A 20,209-nucleotide genomic window follows, 5' to 3' on the forward strand; every position below is an offset into this window, starting at 1 on the left:
ACGTGGCTACTCAGCCATTCTGAGAGGCCTGTGTTCCCTCCTTCCCTGATTCGCGCCTGCTCTGTCCTGAGCTCCCGGCCGAGGTAGAGACCCAAGAGAAGTGGTGTGGGCCTGCCCTGAGGACCCCAGGCAGCCCCGGCAGGCAGGCGGCGAGCTGGCCAATGGGTCAGGATGCCCATGGCGGGGGCCCTGGTCTGAGCGGGAAAGCTGGGCTCAGGAAGGGGGGCATCTGGTGCATGTCGTCAGGCCGCAGGGCCCCAACATGGCAGGGAGGGCCTGGCCCTGCTGGACCACTGACTGGGCGTCTTCTCTGCAGGCACGCCAGCCCCGCCGGCCTGCTGCTGACCGTGGTTGTGGCCCTCATCTACGTGGTCGCTGTCCTGTATGAGGAGTGAGTAGGCAGTGTCCCAGGCCCTGGAGCCAGGGCTGCTGTCTGACATCAGTGTGACCGCCCAGCTGGCCCTGCCTCTCCCTCCAGAGCCTTCCCCCGACCAGGGCAGCTCGGGCCAGGCTGCCCATTGGCTGGGCCACACCAGGTCACCGTCAGAGCAGCACTCAGGAAGCTTAGATGGGGCACGGTGGGGCCTGAGGGCCCCAACAGGCGGTGACGAGGCGGCCCTGGGCCCTCGTTGTCCCACTCGGATATCCTCGCTCTGTCCACGCTCCGGGAGGCAGGGCCTGGGAGGTGGCATGGCCCCCAAGGCCTGCTGACCTGGCCTCTCTCCTCGCCCCCACAGGCCCTTCACCGCCGAGATCTACAGGCAGAAAGCCTCCCAGTCCCACAAGAGAAGCTGACTGGGCCACGGCCGTCCCGGTGGGGCTCTGCTGCTCCTGGCCTGCCCCAAGTGACAAGCCCTTTGAGGGGGACAACGGTGCCTGGCCACAGCTTGGTGCTCGTGCCCGGTGTGGGCCACTCCAGTGCCTTGCAAATCGCTGCCTTGGGGGCCCTGGACATGCTGCCATGTGGCCACTGAGGCCCCCGCCCCTCTGTCCCCACCACATCCTGACTCACCAATAAAGGCCTCCTGACCCCAGCGTGCCCCCAGGCCTCTGTCCGTCCAGGTGGGGAAGGAGCGGACTTGGGGATCTGGGGGGACGTTCCCCACAGGTTCCAGGCCAGGCTGGCGCAGCAGCCCGCTCACTGAGGCATCGCAGCCCTGAGGTGGGCAGCACCATCTGTGAGTGGCAGGAAAGGGCCTGCCCAGCTGTTCAGGCCTCCTGTGCCACCCACTGTACCCCTGCCCCAGCACCTTCTCTTCTGCCACGTCCCTTTGGGGAGCCAGCCCAGCCTCAGGGTGGGGGTGTCATCACCCCACCCAGTGGCCCGACAGCCCCACATGCCAATGGGCTCCCAGCCCCTGTAAGCTGCCGTCCTGGGAAAATGCCCAGAGAGTAAACCTGTGCTGAACATGTAAAAAGTGACCTGGAAGCGTGGGGGAGGGGATGTTAGTTAGCCTGGGGGAGCATGTTAGTTAGCCTGGGGGGGCATGATAGCCCGGGGGGGGGCATGTTAGTTAGCCCGGGGGGGCATGATAGTTAGCCTGGGGGGCATGTCAGTTAGCCTGGGGGGCATGTTAGTTAGCCTGGGGGGGCCATGATAGTTAGCCTGGGGGGGCATGTTAGTTAGCCCAAGGGAGGCATGTTAGTTAGCCTGGGGTCAGGCCAAGGGCTTGGGCCAGGGTCCGGACCCCCGGGGCACTAATTGCAGAAGCCTGGGCCATGACACCCAGATGAGCTGGCCGTGGGGACAGATCACCTCTGTGGGGGTCCTGAGGGTTATCAGGGGAGTCTAAATGTGCCTGAGCCTGTGCCTGGCGCTTCACCTCTGTTGGGCCCACGAGGGACCTGTCTCTGGGTGGAGATGCGCGTGCCCCTGTGGGCTGGCACAGAGCAGGCAGTTGGGGGACTGGGCTGGGGAGAAGGAGGGCTCGCTTGCTTCCCCAAAGCTGCCTCGCAGCTTGAGCCCGGGCGGGAGGGGAAGGGATGGGCGCTGGGCCACGGACTCTGGACACATACCTGCTCTGTGGCCGGCTCCACACTGACTGTGTCTCATGACTGCCAAACAGGCAGGGGTCACTCTGTTTGGTAGCAGAGGACTCGGGGCTCAGCGAGGCTGGGTGGCTTGTACCTGAGTAACAGCTCGTGGCCTGGAACTGAGGTGTGCCCCATTGCCTGGCTGAGAGCCGTTGAGAGAGAAGGGGCTCCCGAGGCCCCAGCCCCCACTCAGGCCAAACCTGGCGTCTCTGGTTCCCACTGACATGCTCTCCTAACCCCTCGTGGACCTCGTGTCACCACGAGGAGCACGCCGAGTGACCATTTGAGGTGTGTTGGTCCAGCCCGCCTGCAGAGCCGTGTGGACGGGACCTGCCCCTGGCCCCAGCCTTACCTGTGCGGGCCCCAAGCCCTCCAAGGACACAAGGTTGGCCTTTTCCCCAGTTCAAGTTGGGGGACCAGGGTGATCTTGATCTCCACCTGTGTGCACAGCTCTCAGAGCCTCAGTCTCCTCATCTGTGAAATGGCCATCAGTCATACCTGCCTTGTGTATACAGCAGGTGCTCAGGCAGGGCTGGCTGGGCCTCCCTTGTCACTTGTGGAGCTCCTTGAGGCTTTCTCTTTGCTTTCTGGAATTCTGAGTCTGGCTCAGGACCTGAAGGGCCACAAGAGGCATCTGGTCTGATTTTACCCAATGCTTCAATCCTTGCCTCTCTGCTTGCACACCCCTAGGAACAGAGAGCTCACTCCTCCACAAAGACATCTGCACACAGCCTTTGAGGATAGGCTGGCCCCCAATGGCCAGGTGCCCCTTTGTTAGGGCAGGGGTGCTGAGCTCCCGGCGTCCTGACCCCTTGGTCCACATGGCTGTGGGAGGCAGGGCCAGAGCCATGGGCAGAGCTGGCTGTTGTTAGAAGGGTCTGCTGTGAACAGAACAGCGCTCAATGCTGGCGAGGAAACTCCCAGCCAGCTCTGACCTCGGGTGAGGACGGGGGCACCTGGTGGGCCGAAGCACCTCTTCAGCTCCTTCCTGTTCATATGCCTGCTGTGGACCAGGGTGGGCCAGGCCGTGGACCATGGACAGATGGGAGCTCAGGGTCCTCTGTGCAGGGAGCTGCGAGGGGTGGGCTCGGGCCAGCATGACAGCACCTGGGCACATGGGTGCTCGCAGAGGACCCCTGACCAGGGCCTGCCTGGGCTCCTCCAATGGAGCTTTTAAGAACCTTCTAAATGACTCTGCCGGCAGACCAAGCTGTGGCAGACATTTCCTGCCTTGGGGGCCCGCTGCACCCCTCCCCCGATCCACCCCCAACATTTGGTCAAATACTTTTAAAAGTTCCCATCACACTCTGAGCAGGGCAGTTGCTGCTGTGCGAGCAGATGCTGCCTACGGCGGCCTCGGCCTTGGCGGGGCTGCTCCTGGTCTGAGGCCCAAACCCACGGGAAACGGCATCTCGGCAACCATTATGAACCTGGACAGCATACACATGATGCTCTGGCTGCAGGGCGGGGGGCGGGAGTGCACATGTCCCCTCCCCAGTGTGGGGCCCAGAGTGTGCACGGGCCAGGCCAGAGCACTGATGGTCGTGTGGGATTGCGAATGTCCCTGCTTACCGGACCAGAGGACTCACCTGTGGAAAATACACCACTCACCCCAGGCCAGTCAGATTCAGCCAGCCTGGGGCAGGGCCTGGCGTGAGGTCACGAAGGCCACCCCGGAAGAGCAGGAAAGGGGGCTTCAGATAATGAAGGGCTGGATGGGGCATCTGCGCAGGCGCGCCACCCCCCACCCGAGGGTGGGCAGAGAGGAACGGCTTCCAGCCCCTCTCACTCTGTCCCTTTCTGAAACAGCTTGTGTGTAACCTTTGTAATAAAGAGATACCCCCCGAAAAGGAGACGGAAATGAGGTGGCCCCAGCTAACAAGGGTCACTGCTGCCTGCTTCCTGGGGGAGTGGGCCCCCGGTGGCTCGGGGGTGTGAAGGACAGATGAGCTCAGGACTTAGTGAACTCAGCTGACTTGGGAGAAGGAGTCTTATAACCTGGCATCTGTGGGGTGGGGTGACATGCCCAGAAGGTACCAGGAATTGTTGTGGTTGAGAACCCAGGCTGGGTTCAGTACCTGCCACTGTCACCAGCTGGAAGGAGTCAGAGTGACCTGGGGTGGAGGCAGGGGCACAGAATCTAGGCTGGGTCCTGGCCCACTGGATCTCCCTAAGGAGAGCTGGGTTCGAATCCCTTCCCCTGCCGCTTCCGGGCCTCTGCTCTTCCAAGAGGCCCTCCTAGGACTCTAGGCTGTGGCGGGCGTGGCTGCGCGGGAGCCCCTATTACACTGGCCCGGCTGCGGCCATCAGTAAGGAGCCATCCCGTTTCAGAGCCCGGCTGCCCCTCCAGGACCTTTGTGGGAGGCAGGGGAAGGACCCCTGGTCTGGGGGTGATGCAGGCGCATGCAGCGACCCCACTTGCACGCTCAACTGGTCCCCTTCTGCAGGGAAGGCCCACCGTCCATAGCAGCCCCACGTGCAGGGCACAGGCTCAGTTCCTTCTCACCTCGGAGGTGGAAGGCAGGAGAGGGCAGCCTCAACAGGGGCAAGAGCGGTGGGGGTTGGGGGGGGCCCTGTGGGACAACCCCTGCATAAGTGACATCAAGAATCAGCTGGGCTGGGGGCCGTTGACACATCTTAGATCTGGGTGGTGAGCCCTTGGGTGCTCATCAAGTGATGTGTACCTTTGAAATACCTCATCAACAGTGGGCATGAGGCCTGGGGACAGCGTGGAAAGGGGTGGGGAGAGCCAAGGGCGGTGCTCCTGAGAAATGGGGCACCAACGTCCCACAGCCAGTAGACATCCCGTGCTGGAGGCAGAGCCACAGTCAGAGGAGGGGGAGAGTAGGTGGTTAGGAGCCAGGACTGCCAGCCCCCTGGGTTCAATCCCCAGCGGTGGTTACTAGCTGAGCAAGTCACTTCCCCCCTGCCTCAGTTTCTCCATCTGTAAAATGGACACAGTAATAGTTCCCACTCCTCAAGGTCGCCACGAGGAAGGACTTAGAACAGTGCCTGGCATGGAATAAACCCTCTCCTGGCATCACCCTGCAGAGTGTGTGAGACTCTGCTGGAATCCTGGTCATAGAAGGGCTGGACGAGATGGCCTTTGAGGGCAGCCCCGCCCCAGGGCAGCTGCGATTCCACAGGCGCTGTGCAAACAGCTGCGGGGTGCACCCCAGCACTGCCCAGAGCACCCTGACCAGTGTGGATTGGTGGGTGGCACAGCTAAGGGCTCCCTAGCTTTCTCCCAAATCAGACACCGCGGAAGCAAAACGGCACAGCCCCGCCCACCAGCCGGGGAAACTGCTTTCCCAGGAGCTCCAGGCCGGGGCCAGTTCACTCCAGACGGCCTACTTCCAGGCTGCTTAGCAGCACCAGCCCACTCCTGGTTACTGATCAACCCGCTGCCCCCTGGTTTGCTCCTGACCCCCCCACACCCCGCCAGCCCTGCGCCTCACGGGTCATTTATTGTTGTTGTTACCACCAGGTCCTGCCGCCTAAACGGTTTGCAATTTCTCATCGACGATCATAGAACCAGAACCACCATCTTCCAAAAGAGGAAACAGGCCGAGAGACGGATGGCAAGAGACTGTGCTGTCCGCCCAGGGCTTTCCTGGGCTCAGTCTGTGGCTTTCAGACCCAACTCCCACAACTATAAAATGGGAATGTCGGCCCAAGGGACTCTAAAGGCACAAAATGCTATGGGAGGGGGAGGAGGGGACATTGGCCTAGGCCTGATGGAGGACAGGAAAAGGAGGGGACAGCCCCAGCTGGAAACTGCTGCCAGGCTGCAGAGCATGGCTGCTCGCGGGAGCAGCCTGAGAAGGAGGAACTGAGGCCTGCAGTGGAGCGCGGCGCTGGAGGCGGCTTCTGCCCGGTCCCGGCCTGGCGACCCAAGGCCCGCCCCCGGGAACCCCGCAGACCCCAACCCTGCCGCTGCGCCCGCATGCCAGCCCTGAGCGCGGCCGGCGGGGCCCTGTGCTGCCCTCTGGCGGCCGGAGCCCGCGTCGCTGCCCGGGAACAACCACCCGCTTGCGGACCAAGAGGGGCTGGCGCCCGGCGTCTGCGCTCAGGCCTGAAACCAATGGGGTGCGCACGGGCCTGGGCACGGTGCCTAGCACCTGATAAGCACCTTTTATTGCGGGATCGCTATTGTTATTTTCTGGGGAAACTGAGGCCCAAAGAAAGTGTGTGTGTGTGTGTACGTGGTGTGTGTTGATGGTGGGATCCTTGCCTGAAGTCACAGAGGGTCAGAGGCACAGCCAGGAGGACTACAACCTTGACGCCCTTTCGGCCGCTGGGCCCGGTGCAGTGGAAAAGCGCAGGGTCCGCTCACGCCCCGCCCCAGCGGGACCCTGGACTCAGTTTCCCTCTCGCGCTCAGGCAGGAGCTGACAGCGGCCCTCCGAGGTCGCGGGAGGGAGCGGCGGGGGCCCGCGGGGCGTGACGCACCGAGGCTGGGAGGGCGCGGGGCGGGGCGGCCAGGCGGGCTGCATATAAGGGCGGCCGAAGAGCGCGGAGAGCCGGAGCGAGCGACTTCGTCGGAGAGCAGAGCCGAGCCCCCCGCCGGAGCCCGAGCAGAGCCGTCCGGCCGCTCAGCCCCGCGCGCTCCGGCCACCCTCTGCGCTTCTCTCGGCCCCGCCCCCGCCCCCGCGGCCCCTCCGCCCAATGAAACTGGCCGCGATGATCAAGAAGATGTGCCCGAGCGACTCGGAGCTGAGTATCCCGGCTAAGAACTGCTACCGCATGGTCATCCTCGGTTCGTCCAAGGTGGGCAAGACGGCCATCGTGTCGCGTTTCCTCACGGGCCGCTTCGAAGACGCCTACACGCCCACCATCGAGGACTTCCACCGCAAGTTCTACTCCATCCGCGGCGAGGTCTACCAGCTCGACATCCTCGACACGTCCGGCAACCACCCGTTCCCGGCCATGCGGCGCCTCTCCATCCTCACTGGTGAGCCGGGCGGGCGGGCAGCGGGCGCAGGGAGGGGGCTGTGCCCGGGGGAGGGGCGGAGACCCCTCGTCCGAGGGCCCCCGGCGGCGAGCCGAGCTGGGGGCGGGCTCCGCCAGTCCCGCCGCGGCGCGGCAAGTTCTGCCCGCGGAGACGTCAGCGCGCCCCGCGCGAGGCTGCTGGAGCCCCGGTGCCAGGCGGCAGGGCGGCCCCAAAGTCAGCCCAACTTCCGTCGTCCACTTGGCAGCCGCCCTCACCTTGTCCTTTTCTGCGCCGTGTCCCCTCTAGGAGACGTTTTCATCCTGGTGTTCAGCCTGGACAACCGCGACTCCTTTGAGGAGGTGCAGAGGCTCAAGCAGCAGATCCTCGACACCAAGTCTTGCCTCAAAAACAAAACCAAGGAGAACGTGGACGTGCCTCTGGTCATCTGCGGCAACAAGGGCGACCGGGACTTCTACCGCGAGGTGGAGCAGCGCGAGATCGAGCAGCTGGTGGGGGGCGACCCCCAGCGCTGCGCCTACTTCGAGATCTCGGCCAAGAAGAACAGCAGCCTGGACCAGATGTTCCGGGCGCTCTTCGCCATGGCCAAGCTGCCGAGCGAGATGAGCCCAGACCTGCACCGCAAGGTGTCGGTCCAGGACTGCGACGTGCTGCACAAGAAGGCGCTGCGGAACAAGAAACTGTTGCGAGCCGGCAGCGGCGGCGGCGACCGGGGCGACGCCTTCGGCATCGTGGCGCCCTTCGCGCGCAGGCCCAGCGTGCACAGCGACCTCATGTACATCCGCGAGAAGGCCAGCGGTGGCGGCCAGGCAAAGGACAAGGAGCGCTGCGTCATCAGCTAGGAGCCCTGCAACCCCCGCGCCGGCGACACATCCTAAGGAGGACCTTTTTGTTTAAAAGTCAAATCTGACGTCTGGGCGAGCCCGCTGCGCCCCGGCCGCGTGCGCGCGCTGACCGGCGTCTTCCTTCCCGGTGACCCGGGCCCCGCGCACTGGGGAGGCGCAAACGAACCGAGAAGGGACCGTCATCTGCTCTGGAAGGAAAGAGGACTGGCTGACACCGGGACTCCCCCACCGCGGATTCCCCGTGGGCGCCGCCACGCCCGGACTTGGGGGTGCGGGCCCAGCCGCGGGTGAATTTGTCTTTTCTCATAAAGAGCTAAGAATGGGGAGGGAGTGGAAGTTGATCATCCACTGTTAGGCCTGAAGAAACCCGTCCTGGCGGCTGGAGCAGCCGCCAGCACAAATGGGGCATTACCTTGTGCTTCTGGGTTGCCAGGACGGCTGGTGAAAACCTTTGCCCTCCTGAAACGGAGGCCAAGTGACTTGTTTACATTTGTGTGAAATTGCACAAAGAAAAAACAAAACATAAAACTTGCACTTTAATAGTAGCTCTGGTATCGTGGACATGAACAAAATCTTACCCAGGTGTTTATACTGTGTGTGTGGTTATTGTTATCGGTTTTTTAATATAAAATAAAACAGAAAACCTATGCTTTCTTCGCCTTTAGAAACGGCTAGAGGGGAGGGTGAGGAGGGCTGGGCTTTTCCTTCTGTGGAATCAGAAGCTGCCTGACCTGGAGAAGAGCCTGGCCTTCTGGAAGCAGCCTCAGCCCACGGGAGAAAGGCCCCGGAGAAGCCCCACATGGCCGCTGAGCCTTCTACCTGGAGCAGCTCCTCAGAAAACCAGGACAGAACAGGATGCCAGGGGCCACCCAAGAGATGCAGCTTTCTAGCCATGTACCTGCTTCCTTTTCCCTGGGCCCAGCCGTTGTATCCTACACTCAGTGCAGGCTGAGTGACAGTGTCACACCTGAACCTCTCAGACGGTCTGAAGGGTCACTCAGGCCCTGCTGGCACATATGGGAAATGGAGCCTTGAGAAACTAATCTGGCCTTAGGCTGGGGCGGGACCCTGGGCCCTGAACTCCTCTCAGGGTCTGCCCCGGGGCTGTCTGGAGACAGTTAAAATCACCCATCTTCCTGTGCCCTGCCAGCTCCAGGAAGCTCGCTGCCCCGGGGTGGGGGTCCAGCACCCTTCTCTGCCTTGCTGTCTTCTTTTCGCAGCAGTTGAGGGCATCTGCTCCCGACTCAGGGTGCAACTCTCTGCCGCTCACAACCGTGCAAGCCTGGGGCGAGTGACACGTGCCGAGCCTCAAATTCCTCCCCTGTGAAACACAGAGAACATCCCCAGCACAGGGCTGCTGCGAGGAGCAAGCATGATGTCGGGAAAGCATTCAGTGCAGAGCCTGCCACCCAGGAAGCCAAGTAATGGGTGGCTCCATGAGGGTGCTCAGCCCAGTGAGGAGCACCTAATATCGTCCTGGGGAGGGAGTTCACCTCTGCTCTGGGGAGGGCTGTGCCCCGCCAGGATGGACCCACCTCCACACCAAGGGATGGCCTGGGGGACCAAGCACAGGCAGGCAGGATGACCCCCCAGGACAACTGCACTCTTGGGGACAGACAGGTGCCACTCCTGGGAGGTGTTACTGGTTGGCCGCTTAGCGGCATGTGCTGGGGGAGGGGGGCGCGGAGCGCAGACTCCGTCTTTGGTCAGCAGAGTGAGTGTTTTCTTCTCAACTACCCCAAAGAGACATCCCACTGTCAACTCCTCAGGACAAAACCAAGTTGTCCCGAGAGCAGAGCACAAGTTCCTTTAATTACACTCCAGAAAGATCTCACCAGTCACAACACTGGATGTAGGAAAGGGGCCCTCTCCCTCGGCCCCGGGGAGCCCCAGTCGGGTTCGCCTCGCAGCAGCCGCAACAGTCTGTATTTCTGTGCGCTCCGTGTTTCACGCTATCTGCTCAGAGCCTTCCAGCCGGCCCGAGCTTCCGAGCACCGAAATCTCAGGGAAATAAGTGACTCAGTTAACTACCAGTCCCAAGGTGGAACTGGTCCAACAAGTGACGACCCACCTGAACCCAGAGCCTGCTCTTCTCTCTAAAGCCACCATGACCGGAGAGCCCCCTTCCCACATCCCACATCCCTGGGTTCCCAGTGTGAGCCATTTCCTGACAGGTGGCTGCAGTCCACAGAGATGGGACCCCTGCTGAAAACATCTTCGACCAGTGTTCCTGCCAACGAGGTCGGTCAGCCGGCATCTGGTAAGCCCCGAATTGGTCAGCAGAGGCTATGTGGCCATTTCTGGACCTAAACACTACTCGGTCACCTGTCACCTCATCCTTAAGGGCAAGGGCAAGAACAGCTCTTACCTCCATCTGATGGCCAAGGGAAGAGCACAGACACAATATGCCATGGGAAGAAACGAGGGTGGTTACCAACACTTGTGAGGAGGACTTGGCTGCAAAACTTCCAGGTACAGCTCGCCCCACCCCTTCAGAACTGATTCTGAACTCTACAGCCACATCTAGCCGAGGGACACCAGACCTGTCACCTAGAGCCGCCCTCCTTGGGACCCAGGTCACTCGTGCACACCCCTGTCTGCAGTGCACTAAGTGCTCATGGTTGGCTCTTTAGTGAGAAGGCCAGAGGGGAAATCATGTTTTAAACCAGGACAATGGGAACCTAAGTGCTGCAAGAGGCAAGGTCTGCTCCCCTGGAAACCTCTGAGCCCGCGAAGAAACAACAGTACCCTGCGGCCCGTGGGAAGCCCTGCGGGGTTTCAAGTGGTTCAGCTGTTCCTGGGCATTAAACAGCTACACAGGGTGACTGAGGGGGACAGGAAACGAAGGGAGCAGGAGCTAAAAGTAAGAACACGTAGGTGGCAGAGAACTTGGAGATGGCCCGGCCCGGCAGGGCTCCAGGCTGATCCCCCACAGACACAGTGACAGTCACTGGCTCAAACATAAAACGAACCAAACTGTGTGGGGGGCGGGGGGGGGGAAGCCACCTTGTAGGCTTTCAAAACAATGTGCATTCTCTCAGTGCCTTCTTTTACCATTTTAAATCTATGCCATATGAACGCAGGCCTAATTTGTCCAGTGAATTCTAGGCAAGTGTTTCACCACACTGCTGTTAACAGAACAAAATGTACCTGGTACGCACTGATCATATCCAGGGGGCGGGAGGGGCGGGAGGGCAGGAAGCAGAGAGGAGCCGCCTCCTTTCCTACTGTGCTCTTCAGATCTGCAGGCGGAGCCTGAATGCACAGCAGACGGCACCCTCCCCAGAGGCAGGGGTGGACTCCTCCAGCCCCTCCCCAGCCTCTAGGAACATTCCTCCTTCCCCAGCAGGCACTTGAGTCAGCACACATCTAGACATACGTTAATATACAAGGAAGCCCAAAGAAGTCAGGCTGGCCAGTCGGCTGCTCGCACTGCCAGGTTCAGCTTGCCCCATCTGGCTACAAAGGTCAGAGCTAGGGTCTGCAAGAACCACACTCCGAGGGAGCGGTGGGGAAGACAGCAAGGCCTCGTGCCCTCCTCTTCTTCTCTCGGGCGTCCCTGGAAGCCAGCCTGTCTACTCCTTGGGGACCTCAAACATGCAGAGGCTCTTGTACTTCTGCAGAAGTTCGCTCTTGGTCCTGACTTGCTCCCGGAGGCTGTGCAGCTGTTGCTGCTGCTGCTCAGGGCTCAAGTGGATGCCAGGCATGCTGCTGATGACCTTTCGCATCTCCTGGAACTTGGCTTTGAGGGCGTTCAGGTCCTGGTGGATGTCCGGGCTGTCTTTGTCCATGCTGCAGGGGCAGAGGGCGGTCGTTAGCAATCGCAGCTCAGACTGAGGCAACGCCTGGCTTCCCTCCTGTGCACCCCACAAAACCTGCCGTCTAGTGTCACTGTCTTTTAGAATGCCTGTTTTCTGCGTGTGTCCCCTTACTAGGCTGTGTGCCCAGAGGAAAGGGACTGGTTCCTTCCTACGCAGCCTCGGGGCAGGCATGTGGTAGCTGCTCAGCACAGGCACCCCGCCCCGAGCGGTGCCTGCGCAGCCCCTCTCACGGCCCTCCTGCAAAATCAGAGGCTTAGAGGGTATGGACTGTGGCTGCCTGGGGCACAGCTATATCCCTTGTTCCTGGCCAGTCCCTGGGGATTGTGGGCACCCAAGTAACACTTGCTGAAAGAATGAACGCTTGGCAAATAAGTTCATAAATGTCTGTAAAATGAATAAACAAACCATTACCAGTATTAGGTGACAAATGGCAGGCAAAACTTGCTGAAATACTACATTTCTTCTGATCTGAGCCATTTCCAGGCCAGCCAGGAGACTTTATCAGCCAGCAAGAGCTAATTTTAGCTGATGTTTTGATGCCTGCTTCTGTTAACATAAAGACTAACTTCCACGGAGCTATTCATAAATTTTACATCAGTTACAAGCCATCGGGAATTCCTCAGCAGGTGCCAGTTCCCTACCGCAGTCATGCAGGCTGCCTGCCTTCAGGTCAAGCTCATTTTCAATGCAGAATCATTCACTTCATCTCACAGCTATTATTAGCTGCCCAGAGATCCATGCCCCCCTGTCACTACTAAATTAAAAACAGAACAAGAACAAAAACCTTCACCGAACATCAAAGCAGCAGCCTGCCAGTCGCTCTTATACATTTTTTAAAACTTAGTAAGTGGATGAGCTTTTGAAAACAAGCAGTTGAGACTAAAAACTAAAAGCCAATTCAGTAGGCTGTTCTAAAAGTCACCCATTAAGGCATAAGAGGGGAAAACTGTCAATGATCATTAATTTTTTCAAATAAGTGTTCATCCCTGATGGGAAATTTCAACCCAGATGGTGCTAATTCACGCTTACTATTCATCATTTCTCTGCTTACGCAGACAGAATAGCCCCCCTTCCTGGAGGTCCATCGGTTAGGGCTCATATCTGGCAAATGAGACGGCCACCAGGACCTGCTCACTATTTATTACTAGCTCTAACTCAGACGCAAGAGATGGAGAATCAGTCATTTATTCTAGGGAATGAATGGCTAGCCAGACACGTTGTCATCTGACGCCCTCAGTTTAGACAGACCTTTAATGGTACACCTAATCCCAGTGTCTAGGGAGGAGTAAATCATTCAGAGGGAAGCCAAAGGGAGCATCTTTAAATTCTCTCAGATCTCAGCTCACATCCACAATTCTGGACAGAAACCATCTGGACTTCTGAAATCATTACACTTGGATGGCATATGTGTTAACACATTGTTACTGGTTTAAGTCCCATGGGAGTTTTGAAGTTAAAATTACATTTTAAGAAAATGGATTCACATCACGTGACTCTGAAAGAACACAGTAAAAGCAAACAAAAATACACAAAATAAAAATTTGGAAGGAAGTTATGATAATCCAGTTTTGCAAGTAAACATAACCTGGCCCAAAAGATTTAATTCTGAAAGTAAAAAGTGGGCCTTGTTTAAGATGATCATTTCTGAAAACTTCCAAACCTCAAGGGCTGTCCATTCTTTACCTGGTGGACTTCTGGTAAAGGAGAGTCTCCAGAGAATAAAGGAGCCATATGAAAAGCCCACCCGGAGGGGAGCGGAGCTGAAAGGGGGCCACGCAGCCCACAGCGAGGCCCAGTCTGCAGCAGCTTCTCAGCCTGCCCTCGGTGGCAGAGGGAAATAACGGGGAGCTCCTGGGGCGAGGAAAACACTCTATTCAGGAACTGGCTTGGAACAAGTGGGAACCTGCTAGGCCAAGATGACTGTGAAACACTCAAGCCGAAAGAAAAGAGGCCCAGACATCAAGGGAATAAAAGCAGAAAGCTCCAAATGGGCCTGCCTTTGTGTTCAGTGTTAGTCATCATCCAACTTTAGAAGGAAAAACAAAGGAGACTAGGTCAGGACGAGAAGCACAAAAATACAAACCAGGGCGAGGTTAAGGCACTGTGGACCGGGCTACCAGCTTTTAAAAGGTGGACAAAAACACTACCACAGTGGCTTGACGGACAGGCCGCTTCCTGCTGGTCTTTTGTGCACACCATTTCAGCAGTGCACACAGACGTTCTGCATGTGTGTCACCAGAGTCCGGGCACGTATCACAGGTTTAGGTAGGTGAGTCCAAGAACGATGCTTAGCGTAGGTGCTAAGCACAGCACAGCTTTCACTTTTTGTACAGGTGCTTTGGGACTTGAAGATGCAAACTGGCAACAACTGAGCAAGTGTGTCCACTGGTAACGCAGAAGCAAAAGGACCCATCAGGTCACAGAAGCCAACCTCCTCCCAAACCTGAGAGTCACTTCTTTTGACCTGCCAGTGGCATCTAAGTCAGTTTCCCATTTCTCCCTCCTCTTGCCTCTGCTCTCCCAGCTGACCTGCCCTGGGATTGGTCCTTCTCACCCTCTCCTCCTCCCACACTAACTTCAGTGACTGGCATTTTTTTTACATAGTGGGGTTTTTTAAATGACAGTAATAGGTGCTTGAGGGCAAAAATTTAAAAATGACAGACACTCAAGGCTTAGAAAAGGAAAGTCCCTCTAATCCACATCCCAGAAACAACCTCTGTTAACATGTGGCACACGTTCTTTCAGATTACTTCGACAAATACAGTAACATGTAAACACAGTCGTCCCTTGGTACCCGGGGGGGGGGGAGGGGATAGGTTCCAGGACCCCCGCAGATACCAAAATCCACAATGCTCGAGTCCTTTCTATAAGATGGCATAGTATTTGCATATAACCTATGCATATCTTCCTATATACTTTAAATCATCTCTAGATTACTTATAATACCTCAAACAATGTAAATGCCATGTAAATAGTTGTTATACTGTATTGCTTAGGGAATAATGACAAGAAAAAAAAAGTCTGTACACGTTCAGTACAGGCGCAACTATCCTAGGCCTTTCGATCGCGGCTGGTCGAACCCATGCACATGGAACTGCAGATACAGAGGGCCAACTGTACACACATACTTGTTTATTTTGACAAAAACGTGACCACACACAGTTCTGATTCTTGCTTTTCTCCCTTAACAATGTACCTTAGATGTCTTTCCATGTTAACACATATATATACATACAGCTATTTGGCTGTTGATGGGTATTTGGATGTTTGCTATTTATCACTTGCTATCAGAATGGCTATGAACATTTTGTACCTATATCTGTATGTAATTGTGTGAATATTTACTAAGATAATTTCCTAGAAGTTGGATTTCCAGGTCAAAGGTTACATATATTAAAATTTTTGACAGATTACCAAAATGCCCTCCAAAAAACTTGTACTGATGTACACTTCCTGTGGCCACAGACGCCACACTTGTCCTCCCACCCTCGGCTATTAGCGATCCAGCACCATCTGTGTCTCCCTGCCCAGCTCTGCCAGCACCTAACGGGCCTTTGCAAGAGGGGCTTTGAACTCACACCCTCGCTTTTATCTGCTCACAGGGTTACCTGTGAAAAACCATCTTTTTAAGGAGGAGTAAAAGATTCTGCTGCTAAAAGAAGTTTGGAAATAACACTGCTCTACAAAATAGCCCAGAATGTGTGCATCCACTCCCACCTCTTCCAACGCTGAGAACTACCCCCAAGGCCAGCCTGAAATTCCTTCCTGAATTTCAGCTCCCTTGCTCTAACAGTTACGAAGCGTTTTCTCCCTGGAGTCTGGGAGACCCGCAAATGCCAGAGTGAACTCCCTGCCTCCTCAGCACGTCCCATCTCAGATGGAGGGCGCCCTGTCCCCCGCACGGTGCTGCCCTCCCACACACCCTTCCGTGGACCCCCTGTTCACCCAGCCACCAGTCCTGCCACCTCCTCCTGCATACCCCTCAAGTCCACCCTGCCTCCTCCTCCCACTGTCACCAATATCCTGTAGCCCCAGGTCCTCTCCTCCTCCTAAACCCCTCTGCCCCACCTACCTTTACGAAACCCAAGTCTGAGCTCACAAACTTCAGATGCTTGCCCCACTCCCCGATAATACCTGCCAGGCAGGTTCACACTGTGAAGGTGGTCAGTCACCCAGGACCACCCACAAGCGGCCTCCAAACTTTCCAGGCTCAAAGTCCCACTCCTCCCAAACCCAGCGTCAGCGCTCCACTGTGGCATTTGTGGCGCTGCACTGAGTGACTGCTGGCCTGGGCACCTGCCTTCGTGGAGCCTGCGTTCCAGCAGGTGCTCAGGGAGTTGCGCTGCACCGACAGAGGCGGAGCGGCAGAGATGCAGCGAGGCCCGTGAGCAGGCCAGAGGCCGTCCCCGAGACAGGCCACAAACACCCCCATCTGGGCGCTCGTCCTCTTCACGGGGGCTTGGCTTCAGGAGAGGAAGTGAGCAGCAGAGAGGGCTCAGGGAGACGAGCGCAGACAGGATCCGTATAATGAGGTTTCTACCCATACCAGGAAAGGTCTCTGAGGGGATCTATAAAATTTCTTATAGGAATAAAAGTGAGATTTTTTTTCCTCTTTCCTCATTCTTTAATAATAACATAAACGTGTAGTTTTAATCATTCATTCGATTATGGGGAGGCAAATGTGTGTGGTGATGGACAGTAATTAGTTTTTGGGTGGACGATGTAATCTACACAGAAATCAAAACATATAACGACATATACCTGAAATTGATATAATGTTATAAACCAACATTACCATAATAAAAAAAAAAAGAAAGCAGGGAAAATACTGAATGTTCAACAACAGGAGTGGGAAGATGCGGCTAACTGGGAAAAAGCTGCCCCCCCCAATCAAAATAAATTCTAGAAGCAGCAAAGAATTAAAAGCAAAAAATGAAACCATAAAAGTCCTAGGAAAAAGGGATCAATATCTATCATTTTATTAGCATTTGAAGGCCTTTCTAACTAGGACCAAAACTCGGAATCCATAAAGAAAAAGCTTAACAAATCTGCCTACATAAAATGATATGCTTCTGAATGACAAAAAAATACCAGGAACAAAGTCAAAGGAAAAGCAACAACTTGGAGGAAATATTTACAGTACACTTAAAAAGGCATACTTTCCTTAATGTACAAAGAGCTCAGAAAAAGAATGAAGAGAAAAATGGACAGTTAATAGAGAAACAATACAAATGACATATAAAGTCGCATATGAAAAGATGCTTTACTGGATATAATAAAAGACATAGATTGCTACAATGCATCCTTTCTGACCTATCAGATTAGCCAAAGTTAAAAGGTTAATAGTGATAGCAGGGATGTGGGAAAAAGACACAAATACACTGTTGTGAAGTATAAATTGGTGCATTCTTCTTGAATTTGCTAACAGTCACCAAAACTTTAAATTCACATACCCCGTGGGCAGAAATGTACGCTTCAGAGACTCTCAAGAGTTCACAAGACGGCATTTACAAAGAGGGTCCCCGCAGCACTGACTGCGACCGCCAACGCCAGAAACAGCGTGAGCATCCTTGCTCAGATAAACAGCATATTCATCAGGTGGAATGTTACGCAGTTTCGGGACAAGGGAGGGAGAGGCTCACCTGCCATTTTATATCTATGGCTACTCTTTGAATATATCTAAACTTCAACTTTTTTTAATACTTTCTGGGTCATAGATTTATGTGCCATTTTAGGTTTATTGAAGCATCCAGGTTACAGGACGGTGCTTTGAAGCAACAGCTAAAAAGATGTAGCACTCTAAATTTAGCAATAGTTATCAAAATTAAAAATGTATGTACCATCCACTCCAGCAATTCCACTGCTGAGGATTTACCGCATCGTAAACTTACTCAAACACAAGGATGCTGACCCCAGCGCTGCTGGTAATGGCAAAAATTAGAACAGCTAAAAGTCCTTACACTGAAGACTAGTTACATAATTTGTGGTGCAGCCACCTCATTGAGGAAGATTTTCATGTGTGCGTATGGAAAGGCATCCAAGGCAGACCAGTCAGTGAAAAAAGCAGAGTACAGCTTGATCTCCACGTGTGCACCTTTTTGAAAAGACAAGCGCATCCAATTCCTGGGAGGCTGCTTAAAGGAGTAACAGCAGGTGCTGCTGGGAAGGGAACTTAGGGGAGGGAATCCTTTTCTCATTTTACATATTTCTGAATTTGCAATTGTTACTTTTTTTACACAAAAAATGTTTAAAAACCTAAGATGTAGTACTCTGAATTCTTTGTGAGAACAAGGAAGGCTAAACTCACTGCAGCTTTTACTGCCTCATTCATGCCCTGGCAAGCAGGAAACGCGGCGGGAAGCCACGGTCAAAGGCGCTTCTGCCAACCAGGGGCTGCTGGGCGGGTTAGCCCTTGGCCATCTGCTTTGTGGCAATTCTCTCCTCTCTTGCGCTTTTGGCGTTTATGCTTTAAAAAAAGAAAAAACCTTTTCACTGCCCTTTTAGAGGAAACAAAGACAAACACATGTAATCAATCCACCCTCTTTAACAGGAGGATGCTCTTGAGTAGAACTCAGAACAATATTATGATTTAAGTATTATTAGTTCCATTTCCCAAGAGAAAAAGAGGCTCAGAGAAGCTAAGCTGTTTGACCACGGTCACCTAGTCAGTACATTATAAAACCACAGTTTGAACCCATAGTTTGGGGTCCGTAATTATTATTCATATATTACAGGTAAGAAAATCAGGCCTAGAAAGGTTACATATTCACCAAGAATACAAGGCAACCAAGCGTCAGCACGAGATTTGAATCCAAGACTATCTGACTTCAAAACCCATGTTCTCTCTCTGGTGCACCTTAGTGCCCCATCTTTAAGGTTAGCCCAACTCAACTGCTCTCCCGGGGCTTACGAACATACTCGCAGGGGTCCAAAAGCTGTCCCTGAGAACGTGTACATTTTGTGTTCTCATTTTTCCACATTTTTCTTAAAACCAGTCTAAGTAGATATGGATGAATGTGGAGAGCCCCTTTACAATCCAGCACTGCGCTGGGACGGCAGCCTCTGCACCTGCTGCTGCATTTGCGACCTCACTGCGGCCGAGCGGCGCTACTGGACGGGCGGGGGCTACAAGAACAGAACAGTCCGCCTGAGCCCATACACAGCATGGTCAGCCCGGGTGCAGCCAAGGGAAGTCAGGGTCTAAAGTGAGAACAAAGGCTTTGTGTTGTTTGAAAAGTGGTGGAAGCATCAGGTCAGCCCACATCCAGTGAACCTAGTCTGGCTAAGCTTAGAGGGTGGGCCATGAACACTACTTTCATGTTGTGAGCAGAAATTCCGTTTCAGCAAAACATCCAAGAGCACATTAATGTTCACTGGAATGTTACTGCAGTAGGAATTTTTGTTTTAATTTACTTTGTTTTGGTTTTTAACAGCTGAACAAGAGTTACAAGCCTAGGAGTTTACGCCTAGTATCATGAGGATGTAAATAACAGTAAAAATAATTTAGGCAAACATGGGAATCAGGGAGACTTTTCATTGTGTTCCTTTTTCTTCCCCTTTACAGGGTCAGTTTGAAAACTGACTAGCCTGAAGACTGGTCAAAAGGGGGACAGTCACCCCTTTGAGACTATGTTAGAACAAAGGTAGTACTACAGGGACGGATTCTGGTGGGGCAACCTCCGCCTTTGTTTTCTTTAATGTTTCCCATCATCACTCCTCCAACAGTTCTGAATTACAGGTAATTTCCGTTCGTGTCTTTTTTCCTTCTAACTCATGAGCACTGTGGGGGTGAGAAGTTGGCCCTTTTTACTCTGCACGTCCCACAGCACTTAGCAGTGTGCCACACAGGGAAGACGATCCGTATCTATTGGATCTGTTGAAAAAAAGAAGCCAAGTGAGTGTTACCCCTATGTCACAGGGGAAAACCGAGGCTCAGAAGCCTGACCCGCTCCAGATCAGCAGGGCGCACACTCGAGCGGTACGACTGCGGAGCCGCCCATCTGGTCGCTAAGCTGGCTCCGTTTTCGAGAACCTCGCCTGGCCATCCATCACGAGGGCCGGCAACGCCAGGGCTCAAAGCGTGTGCTGAACTCGCGGGCCGAGCCGGTGCGGTCCAGGGAGAGGCCTCGTCCCCCGGGCCTCTTCCCCGTCTGCAGGATGGGGGCGCACCCGAGAGCGCGCCGACGAGAAGCGGGAGGGCGATCGGTGCTGGTCCTCTCGCGGCCCTTACCATTTGATGATGTTGTGAACCAACGGTAAGAAGGAGAAGTTCTCCTCCTCCTTCACGCCCGCCGGGGACTGGGGCCGCGGCGCCGGAGACTGCTGAGGCGGAGGCGCGGCGACCGGCGGCGGCGCCTGCGGAGGCAGCAGCGGCTTCGTCTCGGGCAGCGGCGGGTCGGCCGACGGCGGTAACGCATCCTCGACCTGTCGCCCGGCGGCCACCCCGGCGGAGGCCATGGCGCTCGGGACTCGGCCAGTCGCACAGGTAGCAGGACCCGAGCGGTCAGCCCGCCGAAAGCGTCGCGGACCGCAACGTCACCACCGCGCGCCCGTGGGGGC

The 20,209-nt window shown here is 55.4% G+C and overlaps 3 protein-coding genes across 14 annotated transcripts in view; 2 read left to right on the forward strand and 1 right to left on the reverse strand.

Moving 5' to 3' along the window:
• PEMT (phosphatidylethanolamine N-methyltransferase) overlaps positions 1-1,034 on the forward strand; it is a 90,164-nt gene extending 89,130 nt beyond the window's left edge. For 9 of the 11 annotated variants that reach the window (XM_070561207.1, XM_070561205.1, XM_070561201.1 and 6 more), the window contains exons 6-7: positions 317-391; positions 738-1,034. In XM_070561207.1, coding sequence (XP_070417308.1) covers positions 317-391; positions 738-795 — 133 coding nt within the window. In that variant the 3' untranslated portion in view covers positions 796-1,034. The remainder of the gene's footprint in view (positions 1-316; positions 392-737) is intronic. The other 2 variants (XM_070561200.1, XM_070561197.1) reach the window with 1 other exon arrangement.
• Positions 1,035-4,611: 3,577 nt separating this feature from the next.
• RASD1 (ras related dexamethasone induced 1) lies at positions 4,612-8,476 on the forward strand. 2 transcript variants are annotated; one of them, XM_070561195.1, is made up of 2 exons: positions 4,612-6,987; positions 7,347-8,476. In XM_070561195.1, the coding sequence occupies exons 1-2, from the start codon at positions 6,702-6,704 to the stop codon at positions 7,892-7,894; spliced, it is 834 nt and encodes a 277-aa protein (XP_070417296.1). In that variant the 5' UTR covers positions 4,612-6,701; the 3' UTR covers positions 7,895-8,476. The 2 variants fall into 2 exon arrangements, with proteins under 2 accessions (XP_070417296.1, XP_070417295.1); XM_070561194.1 differs by having other exon boundaries at positions 4,633-6,987; positions 7,273-8,476.
• On the reverse strand, positions 8,353-20,181 carry MED9 (mediator complex subunit 9). Its single transcript, XM_070561208.1, has 2 exons — positions 19,881-20,181; positions 8,353-11,621 (listed from the first exon to the last, which is right to left on the reverse strand). The coding sequence occupies exons 1-2, from the start codon at positions 20,105-20,107 to the stop codon at positions 11,405-11,407; spliced, it is 444 nt and encodes a 147-aa protein (XP_070417309.1). The 5' UTR covers positions 20,108-20,181; the 3' UTR covers positions 8,353-11,404.
• Positions 20,182-20,209: the final 28 nt, after the last annotated feature.

Source organism: Equus przewalskii, chromosome 10 (genome assembly GCF_037783145.1).
Source record: "Equus przewalskii isolate Varuska chromosome 10, EquPr2, whole genome shotgun sequence".
In the NCBI taxonomy this organism is placed as follows: Eukaryota; Metazoa; Chordata; class Mammalia; order Perissodactyla; family Equidae; genus Equus; species Equus przewalskii.